We start from the raw sequence: 16,280 nt of genomic DNA on the forward strand, positions 1-16,280 counted from the left end.
TATTTGGTACTGTATGAATTATGTATGTATGAATTAGCTTGAATTGAAACTGAAGTTCATGAAAACTAGAGTTGAGCAAATATACTCTGCCGAGCTTGATGCTCGTTTTTGGCTCCTCCCTGCTGTGGCGTACAAGGTTTGGCCCCTCCCCGCTGCGAGAGAGTGAGAGAGATAGAAGAAAAAAAAAGAAAGCTTGGAACCCGGCGCCCCACATACAAAAATGCTCGAGTCTCCCATTGTAGTCAATGGGGTTCGTTACTAGAGCAGAGCTCTCAAATTTTACGAAAAGCTCGACTCAAATAACGTGGACCCGAACATTTGGGTGCTCGCTCATCACTAATGAAAACCCCTAGAACTGGTGTATAACACTATTTGAGAGCCATAGACCCCTTTGTTATGATTTGAGAGCATTACACATCTGTGTTTGGGACTAGCGTTGAGCAAACTGAACCAGCGGGACCCTGTTTAGGGTCGAAGTTTGGTTTGGCACAAATCTGAACTGAGCTTTTAGCAAACTTCTACCGGAAATAGGGTTCTACTGGTTTAGTTCACCTCTGATATCCCATTTTCAGGAAACATCAATCTCAAGTAATATAGACTAGGTCTATGAAGGTAAAAATAAACTTCCATTTACAAGTAGTGAAATCACACGTAAAGAATAGAACTAATGAAATTAACTCAAAGGTAAACTATAAAAGCCAATATGTCAAATGTATCTTGACTAGAGATGAGCGAGCGTACTCGGAAAAGCACTACTCGCTTGAGTAATTTGCTTTATCCGAGTATCGCTGTGCTCGTCCCTGAAGATTCGGGTGCCGGCACAGAGCGGGGAGCTGCAGGGGAGAGCGGGGAGGAATGGAGGGGAGATCTTTCTCTCCCTCTCTCCCGCCCGCTCTCCCCTGCTCCCCGCTGCGACTCACCTGTCAGCCGCAGCGGCACCCGAATCTTCAGGGACGAGCGGGGAGATACTCGGATAAAGCACATTACTCGAGCGAGTAGTGCTTTTCCGAGTACGCTCGCTCATCTCTAATCTTGACATTTCAAGCCTAGGTTACTCTTTATCTATAACTTGAATATGTCACTGACCATAAAGTGTTTCTTTTTATAGAATATGCTTGTCATAGAGAGTCACCATTGTCAATCCAGAAGAGCAATCACTCACAATGTCTCTTACCTGTCAATGCTGATGGCACAGAGATTAAGGATACTTGCTGTACACATCATAACATCAAGGGTGACAAAGATATCACAGTGGATACGACTAAACCTCCACTCGCCAACCACCTAAGAAGCAGAAAGAGATGGGAGAACAGAAAATCAATAGCGTAAATGCTTATCTGATGAAAGAGAATTAAAGTTCTAGGAGGCTGAAAACCAGAAAAACTGTAAAAGGCTTATACAGTGCATTTATACTAGAAACAGATGTGTGTGAAGATAACAAAGATAGGGTGCTATAAATGGACTTTTATTAGGTGACATAAAAATAACCTGCTATAAGAAGGGTGAAGAGGTTGTAGTAACATGTTCTCATGAAATCTTGACAAACTGAAACATTTTACATTTTGATACCGAGAAGAACTTAGGCTTTTAAAGCAAAATATATAAATTAAGAGTTACTTTAATTCCCTTAAATGGGTTGTCCCAGTTTAAAGAACTCTGGAAACCACATGTGCAGGCGTTAAAATGAATTTTGATCTACTCACTTCACCCCACTCCTGGTGTGTTCTGCAATGGTGCTCAGTCCCCCATTTTGTTCTCTGCTGGCAGCTGCAGTCCCACTTGGTTTACAGGATGTCACAGGGGCTACAGCCAATAATAGAGCTCAGCAATCGATCACTGAGTTCTGCTATTAATCCCACCACAGCCTTTGCCATAAATTGAAACCTACAGTTGGGTCCTCTTAAAAACCTTTATTGATATATAGTCAAATATATTGTAGTAGCAATGAATTTAAAAAATCAGAGTCTGAAGGAATATAATATATTAGACACAATCAGTCAAAAAGAAACAATATCCTGCCTTGCTCGGTATGCACAAATATCAGGGTCACGACTGTAACATTTGCTGCAAATGATGTGTGCTACCATGCAGCAGTACACTGCTATATGCTGAAGATTCAGCAAGTGATTAGATCCCTGCATAAACTGCCAGCATGTGTTATAAATGCTACCAGATAAACTGAGTCTGACATAAGCATAGCAGGATGGACTACATGAGGCTCTGTGCTAAAAAAACAGCTCTCCCAACATGTTTCACCAGAACTCTGACGTCATCAGGGGTATAGGAGCAATCGATCACTGAGTTTTTCAATTGGCTGCAACCCCAGTTAAGTCCTATAAACCTAGTGTGGTTGTGGGAACAACAGGATTAGGTGAAGGGAGTATATCACCATTTGTTTTTTAACCCCTTAACGACCAATGACGTACCGGTACGTCATGGAGCCGCGGGGCATGTATGAAGAGAGGTTGCGTGGCAACCTCTCCTCATACAGTGCGGGCGTCAGCTGTTTATAACAGCTGACACCAGCGGGCAATAGCCACGAGCGGCCGCATGGCTGATCGCGGCTATTAACCATTTAAATGCCGCTGTCAGTTCTGACAACGGCATTTAAATCCTCTGAACGATGTTCAGGAGTCCTGCACGGCCCCCCCGCGGTGAGATCGGGGGAGCCGTGCCGGTGTCATGCCAGAAGGGGGCCTAATGAAAGGCCCCAGGGCTGCCTTAACAGACTGCCTATGAAGCCATCCCCGTGGGGTGGCTTGATAGACTGCCTGTCAAAAAGCAGTATGACGTAATGCTATAGCATTACGTCATACTGCAGGAGCGATCAAAGCATCCCATCTTAAAGTCCCCCAGGGGGACTTCAAAGTAATGTAAAAAAATATAATTAATAAAGTTTTTTTTAATTGAAAAAAAAAAAAAGTTGTAAAAGTTTAAATCACCCTCTTTTGCCATATCTATTATTAAAAAATCTAAATAATAAATTACAAATATGTATTTTGTATCGCCGCGTCCGTAAAAGTCCGAACTATCAAAGTGGTGCATTATTTTTCCTGCATGGTGAACGTAGTCCAAAAAAAAAAATAAAGAACGCCAGGAATGCACTTTTTTAGTTACCCTGTCTCCCAGAAAAAACGCAATAAAAAGCGATCAAAAAGTTGTATGTATTCCAAATTGGTACTATAAGAAACTACAGGACATTACGCAAAAAACGAGACCTTGCTCAACTACGTCGACAGAAAAATAAAAAAGTTATCGCGCGCACAAAATGACGGCAGAACATAATTGAAAAAAAATTTGTCTTTGAAAAAAAAAAAGAGGAGTATAGTAAAAAAAAAACTATACAAGTTTGGTATCGTAGTAATCATACCGACCCGTAGAGTAAAGTTATCATGTCGTTATTGTTGCCGTTCGTGCGCCGTAGAAACAAGACGCACTAAAAAATGGCGAAATATCGATTTTTTTTTTCATTTTACTCCACTTAGAATTTTTTAAAAGTTTTTCAGTACATTATATGGTACTTTAAATAGCACCATTGAAAAATACAACTCGTCCCACAAAAAACATCCCTCATACAGCGATGTCGATGGATAAATAAAGGAGTTACGATTTTTTTAAAGGGGGGAGGAAAAAACGAAAATGGAAAAAGAAAAAAGGCTGCGTCCTTAAGGGGTTAAATGGATGGGTAGAGGATGACCTGAGTTCTTACAAGTTTAACAACACCTTTTAAAGAAAAAAACAAACAAACTGTGCAACTGTTTTAACATAACACAGTAGTATAGTGTTTAAGGTTGAAAACCAGACACATGCCCATCTTGTTCAGCATATTACCCCCCAATAGAAGCTGTTTTTCCTCATTTTAGGAGAAAGAATATTCCTTTCCAACTCAAATCTGGAAGGCAGAATAAATCCCTGGAGCAACAATCCCTCTGAAGTGATCAGTGACTATAACATATAATAATGTTACACTCAAGAAAGACGTCCAGGCCCCTTTTTAACTCTTTTATTAAATTTGCTGTCAGCACATCCTCAGACAGAGCTGCATAGTCTCACTGCTCTTACAGTAAAGAACCCCTTCTATGCTAGTGTGGAAACCTTCTTCTAGACATAAAGAATGCCCCTTTGTTACAGTCAGAGTCCTTGATACAAATAGATCATGGGAGAGATTTCTGTACTGTCCCCTGAGATATTTAAACATAGTTGTTAGGTCACCCCTCAGACATCTTTTTTCTAAACTAATTAACCCCATTTTTGATAACCCCTCAGGGTATTGTAGTCCACCTATTCCATTTATTAACTCATCTTTGAAACCACTCAAGCTCTGATATATCCTTCTAGAGTACCAGCGCCCAAAACTGTATACAATATTTCATGTCTGCTCTGACCAGTGACTTATAAAGAGGGAGAACAATGTTCTTGGCATGGGCACCTATACCTATTTTTATGCATCTTATGTTCCTAATTGCCATGGCAGCAGCTGCCTGACACTAGTTGCCCCTGTTCAGTTTACAGTTTCCTCAAATCCTCAAGTCCTTTTCCATGTCAGGGTTACCCAGTGGTTTACCATTTAGTGTGTAATTATGACATGTATTTCCTCTGCCAATGTGCATACCCTTATATTTATTAGTGTTATACCTCATTTGCCACTTTGCTGCCCAAAGGTTTAAGCAGATACATTTACAAGTGTATATGGTCCTCTTCTGTTAATTTACATTGTTTTGTATCATCTGCAAATATTGATATTTTACAGTAAAATATCAATATAAATGCCAGTAATTATTAGGAAATTATAGCACCAGTGTTTCTGGTGGTGAAATTCGCCACATAGCTGTGCTACATGCACGTCACACACAGCACTGCTACATGTACATCACATACAGCTCAACTACATATATTCTTCATCCCATACAACAGGGATCACAAGCAGCACAGCACTGGAGATGAAGGACCTGTGATAACGTCACCATCATGCTCCGCCCCTGATCACATGATGGTGCCGTCATCATAGGTCCTTCATCCTGAGTGAGCTACATGCTCCGCTGCTGATTGCATGATGGTGATGTCATCACAGGTCCTTCATTCCTGTGTAGATTATGAGCAGACTACATCCTCTACAAACCCCCTGCAGCCTCAGTTGCTATGAAATACTAACAAATACCTAGCTAGACAGCAACCATGTGCTTACAGGACCTGTGATGACATCACCATCATGGGATCAGGGGCGGAGCATGTAACTCACTCGGTATGAAGGACTTGTGATGATGTGACCGTCATGTGATCAGGGACGGAGCATGTAACTCACAGACGGACAGGTGGTGATTTAGTATATCGATTTTAAAAATAATGGGTCTCAATACTGACCCCTGTGGTATCCTACTAATAATGGTGACCCAATAACCACCCTCTGATTTCTATCATTGAGCTAATTACTTACCACTTATATACTTTTTGCCAACACCAAGCATTCTCATGTTATTTGCCAACTTTTTATGTAGCACTGTATCAAATACTTTGGAAGAATCAAGATATATGAGATAAAATGACTCTCCCTGATCCAGTTTAGAACTTATCTCCTCGTGGAAGCTGATCAGATTGGTTTGACAGGAGCAACTCCTCATAAACCCATGCTGATATGGAGTTATACAGCTATTTTCCTTGAGGTACTCCAGGATAGCATCTCTTAAAAAACCCTCAAACATTTTACCTACAATAGAAGTTAGACTTCCTGGTCTATAGTTTGACCCCTTTTTGAATATCTGCACCACATTTGCTATGCACCATTCTTGTGGACCAGACTGTCACTATAGAATCCTTAAGTATAAGAAATATAGTCTCTCTAACATTACTTAATTCCATTAGAAAGCATTGGTATAGGTCATCAGGACTAGGGACTTTGTCTATTTTAATTTTTTTAAGGTGGCATTGCACGTCTTCATGGTTTAGATTGGTGACACTTAATAGAGAGTTTATATTATCACTCTGTGTTTCAACTGTCATTTTATTTTTCTGAGTGTAAACACTGGTGAAAAAACTATTTAATAGATTTGCTTTCTCATCATCACCCTGTACAATTTCTCCTACGCTGTTTTTTAATTAATCTTTTTAATATTTATATAGTTGAAAAACAGTTTAGGGTTTGTTTTACTCTCTCTGACAATGAGTCTCTGTCTCCACATTTGCTCTTTTTATCTGCCTTTTACACAATTCATTTTTTTCTTTATAGGTTTTTAGTGCTTCTTCATTGCCTTCTTGTTTTAGAAGTTCAAATGCTTTTTTTTGCTTATTACCCTCTTTACATTTTTATTGAGCCACATGATTTTTCTCCTGTCCCTAACACTTTTATTCCTGCAATGTAGAAACTGCTCACAGTGAGTATTTAATATGGTTTTAAAAATTTCCCATTTATTTTCTGTACTTTTTTTTTCCGAGAACACTGTGCCAGTCAACAAGGTTAAAGGCATCTCTAAACTGTTTGCACTTTGCCTTCCTAAAGTTTATTATTTTTGTAGCTTTCCGATAAAACTCCCTATTAAAAATCAAGTAAAAATCTATTGTATTATTGTCATTATTTCTCAGGTATCCCCCAATCTGCACCTTTGTTATTCTTCAGGTCCATTGGTTAATATTAAGTCCAAAATGGCTATCCCTTTAGTTGAGTCATGTACAAGTTGGGAAAAGTAAATTGTCTTTAGTTATTGATATAAATTACTTTCCTTTATGAGATCCACAGGTTTCAGCTTCCCAATTAATATCTTGATACTTAGTCTCCCATAATAACTACCTCATTGTAATATGCTGCTTCATCTTTTTGCCACAGTTATAGATTTTTGATGACTTCTGTTATGTTTGGTGGTATATACAAAAAAAGCCTATGAGGAAGTAATTATTGTTTTGCCCGCCATATAGCTTTACCCATAGGGACTCCACTTGTTAATTTCTTTCACATATATCTTCATGTTGTGTAGGCTTTGAACAGAACTTTGGAATGGAAGGGGGGGGGGTTGTCTTTATATAGTTTCTATTTTCCCTACTGAACAAACTATAACCCTGTAAGTTTACCACTCATGCATAGCTTTTGTCCAACCAGGTCTCTATTTCTTCTACTATGTCATAGTATTCTTCAGACATTATTACTTCCAGTTAGTTTGTCAAACTTATTGGTCAGACTTCAAGCATTAGTCATGTTATCGGACCACACCGGTACCAATTTGATGACCTCGTTGCCAGGTGCCAAATTGGTAGATATGGAAGCCCGTGATGAGGAGATTTGCTAGCAATTATCTATCAGTAGCATGAAATCACTCCATGTTATGTCAAGACATTTCTCCAGTGAGAATCTCAAGGAAATTCTACTTTATTATGAACATTGCCAACTCTTATACAAGAAGAAGAGGGCGTATCCAAATGTTGCTTGGTACAAAGATTAGTGTTACATAGCTTACTGTTACAAAGGTGAAAATACTTATTGATCACAAGACTTATTGACATCTACCAAATAGTCTCAAAGCTCTTAAGACTCAGACATAGAAATTACCTAAGTCAGGATATTGCTGTTGCATTAGACAATAGTTCTGTAATAGTTGTGTGTCTTCTCTGTTAACATAGCTCAGCCTTATTTAATTTGTCTGTTGACTTCTTATCTTAAAATCCTAGTTCCCGACACTACAAAGCATAAGTTTTAGTCTTCTATTTAAGGTCCAATAGTCCGATACAAGGTAAGAAACATACACTTATTGCATTCTGAAACTTAACACTTTATATTCCATGACATTTCCCCCTTTTGTTTCTTATCTTGTCCCAGAACAATAGTAAATATTTGAAGTACTTCAGTCCATCCTAGTGATGTCTGCCAGCCTTTATCAATAACATTTCACTATTGTTCTGACCAATACAAGAATAATCATAGACGAGGGGCGGAGCCTGACCGCTGATGAAGATGGAGTGCTGAGCCCGGAGCTCCATCACACCGGCACCCGCGGGGACCCCACACAGCGGCTACAAGAAGCTTAGATGGGCAAAACCGGCAGAGAGAAGGGGGAGAGGCCCAGAGCACCCCCAGAGCAAGTAAGGGACAAGCGGACATGCAGCGATACCTTAAAGAACGGAGCTCCCGCTCTCCTCGTGCTCCCTGCAAGATGGCGCCGGCTGCAGTGATTTCTGTCACCAACAGTAAGGAGGGGGAGGACGGGGCTTCTTCAGATGGAGAGGAGGGAGAAGGTTTATCCAGGAGCGTTATGAGAGAGCTCCTTTCAGAAGCCCTGCACCCAGTCAAAACTGATTTGACTGAAATTAAAGAAGAGTTGAAGCAGCTGGGGCGCAGAGTTGAAGAGCTGGAGTCCACTACTGCTGCGATCACATCTCACTCCCTAGAGGTAGAAAAAACCTTACAAGAGCACCACCTGCAAATTAACAAAGCCCTCTTGATGCAAGAGGACATTGAAAATAGAAACAGGCGCAATAATGTGCGCATCAAGGGGCTTCCTGAGACCTGGGCTGCAGAGTGCCTAATGAAAGTCACCAAAGAGATCTTCAGCCAACTGCTAGGAGAGGAGAGAGCGGCGACCATTTGCATCGAGCGAGTCCACAGGGCGCTTAAACCCCCTCCCCCGCCTTCGGAACCACCGAGGGACATTATCTGCAAGATTTTGGCTTTTCCTGATGCGCTGGAAGTCCTGAAGGCTGCAAGGCAAATTAACGACATCCGTTACGGTGACGCCTCCATACGCATCTTCCAGGATTTGTCCCCATCCACTCAGGCAAAACGCAGGATGATGCGCCCTCTTTTGGATGCCCTAAAACAGAAGGGGATCCGATATGCATGGTTATTCCCCTTTGGCCTGGGGATAACCCATAAAGATCGTAAGATTAATATACGGTCCCCGGAAGACTTGCATCGTTGCTGGCATCAGTTGGAAATGGAACCTCTGGACATTCCTAATTGGCTCCCGCTGCCCGAACCGGTGAGACTACCCTCCTTAACAGCGACAGAGAGTTGGCAGCCGGTAGTCAATCACAAGTCCCCAAAAGGAAAAAAAAAGAAAACCAGAGACGAATCTGAAGCAAGGGACACTTGAAGGGCTAATTGGAACAGTAATGGACAATCCACTTACACCGCGTTTGCCCTGGAGCAGGCCAACCCTATTGCCTAGGGTTGAGGTGTACCACGGTTCATGTTTCTCCTGTTGATCCAAGTGAGAGGAAGAGAGGCAGCGGAACTTTCGGCGGGCTGTGCAGCCACCTACGGGGTGCCAGACGTCTCTCCCCTCTCCGCCTTCCGTTGGGAGTTTCTTTGTTTGCACGATTAACCAGGCTAAGAATGGTCTATTTTGTTAAGTTTTTGTTCTCTATTCAAACTCCAGTTTTTTCTAAGGTTCTATGCTGGAATACTTCCCCCCTTTTAGAGGGGGTCCCCGATCGTGCCTGTCAGGTCAGGCGGACTTGGTTCTCGTTTAATTACTAAGCACTGCGTTGATACTCCGGGACGCAGTCCGTCCTCCATTTTTTCTGAGTCTTTTGTTATCTTTTGATTCATATCCCTGAGAGGCAACCCCTGTTGTTCTCTCAGTAAGCACCTAGGGGTGCTCCACACCTTACCTACAAGCCTTCCGTCCCCCGCTCTCCCTGCCCCCTCCCTGTCCCTGTCCCTGTCCCTCTACCTCTGCTTTGGTAACTGAGTAGGATAAGTAACGTTTATCACTTTTTCCTTTAATTCTTGTCTTATTTTCCGTTGTGAGCAGGTACGATGAACGAGCTGAAGGTTACGTCATTCAACGTCAGGGGCCTCAACACGCCGGTCAAACGCCAGAACACTGCCTGTATGATTAAGAAATATGGGACGAAAATTTTGCTTCTACAAGAAACCCACTTCAAGGGGACCAGGTGCTTCACGCTACCGGGTAAGCAATTTCCACAGCACTTCCACAGCACGTACGCGATCTCCGCCTCCAGGGGAGTCTCAACTCTCTTCCACCATTCCGTTAACTTCATATGCGATTCGCAGTACTCGGATGGTGAGGGAAGAGTTTTGCTCCTGAAGGGGAAGATAGACAACATGCAAATCACCATCGCCAACTTGTATGCTCCTAACACAGATCAGGTCTCATGGTTGGTAGCACAATTGGACATTTTAAAAAATTTTGCAATAGGTCAAATTATCCTGGGGGGCGACCTGAATCTTACTCTTAATCCCCTGTTAGACTCCTCCACCGGTCGCTCCCATATATCCCAATCGAAGCTAAGAAAACTGAACAAAAGCTTGCAGGAATTGGGCCTGGTAGATGCATGGCGCCTCCTAGTCCCCGTAGATAGGGACTATACGTTCCTCTCTCAGGTCCACCTTACACATCAAAGATTGGACTACATTTTTGTCTCCCCGGGGCTGTTAAAAGCTCTTCAAGGGGCGCACATAGATGTAGTGACTGTTTCCGACCACGCGCCGGTCCACGCAACGTTCCACCCCTTCAGACAGCCGTCTAGAGAGTGGCGTTGGAGACTGAACGCCTCTTTGCTAGATTCTCTGAAAAATGTCTCCGCCATTACAGCTCAAATAGAGGAATTCTTCCAGCTAAACTCTGGGGGAGGGGTGAACGTGCCAACTGTGTGGGAAACCCACAAGGCATATGTTAGGGGCCTGTTGATCGCTATGGGCTCCAGGGCCAAGAAAATAGCGCAAAAGGAGATAGACGAAAAATTAACCCAAATTGCCACCATTGAGCAAAAGGTAAAACTCTCCCAAGTGAAAACGGAATTGGGAAAGCTGACGGAATTAAGAAAAGATCTCCAACTCTGTCTTAACGCAAAATTTAATAAAAAACACTTGTTCTGGAAGCATATAATCTATATACAGGGCAACAAAGGAAGTAAATTTACGTCCTCACTAATCAAAAAAGCAAAGACCAAAAACACAATAACTGCCATTAAAACCCATACTGGGAAAATATCAATGGACACTAACGAAATAGCTAAAGAATTTCAACATTATTACTCAGGCTTATATAATTTGGATAAACAAACTTCCCCAGAAGAAGCCCTGTTAGCAAAAGACAGGAATGAGTCTTTCCTCCGTCGGATTCCTCTACCGAAATTGAGCGAAGCGAACGCTGACTCTCTGTTGACTCCGGTCACACAAGCAAAAGTTAAGGAGATATTAGCTTCCTCCCCCCCTAATAAAAGTCCTGGCCCGGACGGGCTTTCTATGCCTTATTATAAGGCCCTCCAGGATATCCTGGTGCCCAAGATGACGGATTTATTTAACTCCTTGCTAGGTGGGGCCCCTCTCCCTAGACAGGCTCAGGAAGCCCACATTACTTTAATCCCCAAAGAAAAAAGAGATCCTGTTCTCTGTAGCAACTGCAGACCTATCTCCCTTATTAACCTTGATGCCAAGCTATGGGCTAAGCTATTGGCCAGAAGACTAGATCAAATTTATCCCCGATCTTGTTGGCAAGGAGCAAGCGGGCTTTGTAAAAAGAAGGGAGGGTAAGGATAACTGTAGGAGACTTCTACATGCTTCCCGATACGCGCAATCACAGAATATCCCCATGGTATTCGTGGGAACCGACGCAGAGAAAGCCTTTGACCGGGTCAATTGGCAGTACATGAAAACTACCCTACTAAATTACAATATCCCGGATAGTTTTGTAACAGCCATCTTTTCTCTGTACGCCGCTCCACATGCCAGAATTAAGGTTAACGACACTCTGTCCCCCCCCTTTGAAATTAATAATGGCACACGTCAAGGGTGTCCATTATCGCCCTCGCTGTTCATTTTGGCTCTGGAGCCCCTCATTGTTCAGGTCAGACAGGACCCAAAGATAGAAGGCCTAGCGGTCGGAAACGATCGGTTGTCTTCCGCGGCTTTTGCGGATGACATCGTCTTTATTATCACCAACCCTGAGGAGGGTCTCCGCAGACTTGTCGAAACACTAAACGCCTATGGTGAATTATCAAATTTTAAAATTAATTTCGACAAGTCCACGGTTCTAAATGTCTCGGTTCCACACACAGTTGGCAAAAACTTAGCTAGTTCTTCACCGTTCGTCTGGTCGGAGACAGCCATGGACTATCTGGGAATTAAAATCCCACAAAAAATAGAGGATATATATGCAACTAATTTCGTCCCGCTACTGGACCAGGTTAGAAAGCTTGTGAAAGATTATGATATACCCTGCATATCTTGGTTTGGAAGACGCAATATCCTCAAATCATACATCCTTCCGATTATCCTTTATAAGATCAGAATGCTACCGATCTATATACCTCCCAGTTTCTTTAAAACGATTCGCACGGTCTTTGCGGCCTTCGTTTGGAGGCAAAGGAGACCCAGATTGGCTTACAGCCTAATGATCAAGGGGAGATCGGAGGGAGGTATGGGTCTCCCGAATGTCCAGGATTATTACCGTGCAGCCCAGTTGAACTACTGGATGGACTTGGCGTGTCCGTCAGGGGACAGGATACTCACTAATCTGGCATTGGCCCACACCTACAGTGGTTCTCAGAAAGACCTATGGTTTCCTGAGAGGAAAAGATACATGGCAAAGGGGTTCTCTCCTCTTTTGAAAGGACCGTGCGAAGTGTGGAATAAACTGAAGGGGACTCTGTCACCAGAGCCCTCCCCGGTGGCTCCACTAAGTTTAATACACAATTACATGAGGTTACCAGAAGATCCCACTACCACCTCGGTCTGGAAAAAATTTAACCACCTTATGGTGGGGGACCTTCAGGCGCTGGCTCACCTGCCGGCTGTAGATATCTTGCAAAAAATCCAGACGGATTGGTCTCCCTCCTTTTTGGTGAAAGCCACGGTTACAAGGGTCATGGAGGACTTTTTTAAAGCTTATGCATCTACCAGGCCCAAAACCCCTTTTGAACGCGCTTTAATCGATCCCAACCCCAGGGCAAGAAGAATTTCGCAGCTCCGCGGCCATTTTGTTGTGCCGCACGCTATAATCAAGCCAGGATTTCTCGCCTCTTGGGAGAAGGAACTGAGCATCTCGTTGACATCTTCAGATATTAATCTAATTTTGTCCAACTCCTGCGGCCTTTCCCCATGTATACTTGCCCAAGAATCCCATTATAAATTATTAGTACGTTGGTACAAAACACCACAGTGGTTGGCTGCATACAAGTTGGCGCCACATAACAGATGTTGGAGGTGTGACGCCGAAGTGGGGTCCTACCTACATATATGGTGGTCCTGCAGGGGACTTGGGTCCTTCTGGAGGGGAGTGAGCGAGGTGTTGTGTGAAATTAAACAAAACTTTATTCTAACGCCGGAGATAGTCTTCCTGTGGAAACCCTCCCAAGCGTTTCACCCACGGAGGGACAGATTGGTGGCCCAGTTGATAGATGCGGCCAAAGCCCTGATCCCGCTGTCCTGGAAGTCTGAGGCACCCCCCCTTCTTTCACACTGGAAAGAGAAGGTGGATTGGATCTATAATCTTGAGGAACTGGCGAGCTGGCAGAATAATACACATGACAAATTCATTATAACGTGGCATCCCTGGCGTGAGTTGAGGCTCCTAGACGTTTTCTCCCAACAGTAGGTGCAGTTACCAAGACCCCCCTACCCTCCTATCCCCTTCCCCTCCTACCCGCCCCACTTTTCCCAATATGTGTTGTGTGACAGGTTTGGTGGATCCTTCAGTCCGGAGGGCCCACAGGGACCACTTGGGCAGCGGACGCGTGCTGGTCTTCAATCCCCTGATCTCTCGTTAAAGCCTTTATGTAACGCTGTCACTGCAGAGCCAGGGTTTCTGGAGCAAAAAGGTTGTTGTATTAGCGGTATTACATATGTGTTGAGGCATGCCCATACCTTGTATGTTTATATAAAAAATCTAATAAAAATTTGATTTGAAAAAAAAAAAGAATAATCATAGACGGGTGAACATAAGAGCTGGGCATAGATACCATTTGTGCTATCATAGTGGGTATCACCTTTTTAGCAGATTTTGCTAATATGCGGTGTATACAAGATACTACACAACAACCTACTACTACAAAAGCAATTACTATAATAGTCAAAGTAGTAAGAAGAGATGTGATCCAAGCACTCCATTGTCCAAAAATGTCCTCCAATCATGATGTAAATGGATCATAAACACAAGAATTTTTTTGAAAGTTCAATAGATAGACTTAGTAGTCCGTGCAAAGCTTTAGTCACTGATCCGTCCGGAGCCATGTTGTTGGGATGTAGGTGCAGCATGAATCCCCAATCATCTTGCAGACTCCTCCTTTCTCTGCTAGGAACATGTCCAAAGCAAGACGGTTCTGGAAGGCCATACAGGATGTTGAGCCTAATTGTTCCACTAATCCTTGTATGGCATCTCTGGTGTCGTTTACAAATCTCTGTTGATTATAATTTATATAATTAATCCAATCAATATTTTTATTAATTGTGCACCAAGGACAAAAGACAGATTAGATTTCTCCTGCAATCTGGTTTCTGGCTTTAAACTCATTTTGCGCTCCCCTCGGTACCCCTATTTCATCAATATAAATACCTGCATCAAAAGATCCGCTAGGGAGATTACATGTCAGTTTGCGCAGAGATTCTTTATGTCCTGGTGGGGGTGTGATTGTGTGTCCTGTCCACCCAGCTGCGAACAGCTGAAAGGGGAGGAGTACCTTTGTAGGTGCGCACTTACCTTTCCAAAATTTGGGCAGAGCTGCACGCATCCTACCATCACCACAAATCCACCAGACATCCTGCAATGGAGTTAACATATGTTCAAATTGAACCTGTAATAGCTGAGGAAAGTATAGGCCTAGACAAGGGGCCAGACCAAACAGAATCTCATAAGGACTGAGACCTGTCTGTTTGGTAGGCGTGTATCTTATTGATACGAGACACAAGGAAAGACACTCAGGCCAAGGTTTATTCAATTCGGTCATTGTTTTTAAAATTTTTCTAGTCCCATTTAGCCTCTCTACTCCCCCACTGCTTTGAGGATGGTAGGGTGTGTGGAATCCCTGTTCTTTGCCTAAGATCCCTGCCATCTCAGTAAAGTGAATACCATGGTCACTCAATAGTTTCTGGGACACCAAACCTACAGACCACTTCAGAAAGAAGCTTTTTGTATTTTTGGCATTAGACGCAGAAACAGGGTAAGTCTCCAGTCAGAGAAGAGACCAATACATACAAGGACGTATTGAAACGGTCCAGATTTGAGGAAGTTGTATGTAGTCAATCTGCAACCTCTGGAAGGGGTACAAGGCCCTAGGAGTGTGTTTAGAAGGGGTTTTCACAGTCCTACCTGGGTTGGACAGTGCATAAGTCATACATCCCTGAGTATAAGAGAGAGCAACTACCGAAAAACCAGGCGCATACCAATACCTGGAAACAAGATCACACATTGCAATTTTAGAGGCATGCATGAGGTCATGTGTTATGGAGTCTAGCACTGGAAACGAGGCTCTTGGAAGGCAAGGCTTCCCGTGAAGTGTCCACATGCCACTGGAATCTGAAGTGGCTCCTATTGCTTACCAACCTGACACTTCATGGGAAGATGCTTGTTTCTGAAAAGACAAAAGAAGATGTTGTGAGACATTTAGCAATGGTGACATGTTCTCGTCTTCTTGGCAGGTGGCCAGAACTGCCGGTGTGAGGGGCAGCAGGGCTGCTTCTTTGGTTGCTTGGTCTGCCAAGGCATATCTAGAGTCCGTGTAAATGTTAGCTGTTTTGTGCCAGCGTACAGGCGTGTGTAAGGGCCTGCAGTTCAGCTTGTTGGGGTGAGATGTGTGCAAGTAATGACTGTTGATGAAGGACAGGGGTCTGGGTGGTGACCGCATATTCAGTGTGAAATTGTCCATCTACAGCATACCTGGAGCCATCAACGAACAAGGTTAAATTGGAACTAATTAGTGGAGTGTCCTTGATGGAATCAAACCCAGAAGTTTCCATCTGCATGAGCTGGGCGCAGTTGCGAGCTTCTTCTTGAGTTGCTTGCTCAGTGTCATCCTCTTCCGGTATAAGAGTAGCAGGATTCAAAGTCTGACAGCGGGTGATGGTAACGTTGGCAGGCATCAGGAGGGCACATTGGAGTCTCAGGCAATGGGCTGCAGACAAGTACTTGGGCTGAACCTGTGTTACAATGGCAGAGATGTCATGCGGTATTAACAGTTGTACCTCATGATCCAGAACTAGGTCTGCTGACTTGTCCAACATCCTGGAGACTGCCGCTACTGCTCGTAGACAGGAAGGTGATCATCTGACGACGGGGGTCTAACCTGCTGGAGTAGTAGGCTACGGGTCGTTGGTGCCCTCCGTGCTGCTGTGTGTC

General features: G+C 43.4%; 1 protein-coding gene across 1 annotated transcript in view; it reads right to left on the minus strand.

Moving 5' to 3' along the window:
- The window catches only part of DRD2 (dopamine receptor D2), a 441,704-nt gene that overhangs the window by 103,345 nt on the left and 322,079 nt on the right, over nt 1-16,280 (minus strand). The window contains exon 4 of the mRNA XM_066606916.1: nt 1,175-1,284. Within this exon, the coding sequence (XP_066463013.1) occupies nt 1,175-1,284 (110 nt within the window). The remainder of the gene's footprint in view (nt 1-1,174; nt 1,285-16,280) is intronic.

Source organism: Eleutherodactylus coqui, chromosome 6, assembly GCF_035609145.1.
Source record: "Eleutherodactylus coqui strain aEleCoq1 chromosome 6, aEleCoq1.hap1, whole genome shotgun sequence".
Lineage (NCBI taxonomy): Eukaryota > Metazoa > Chordata > Amphibia > Anura > Eleutherodactylidae > Eleutherodactylus > Eleutherodactylus coqui.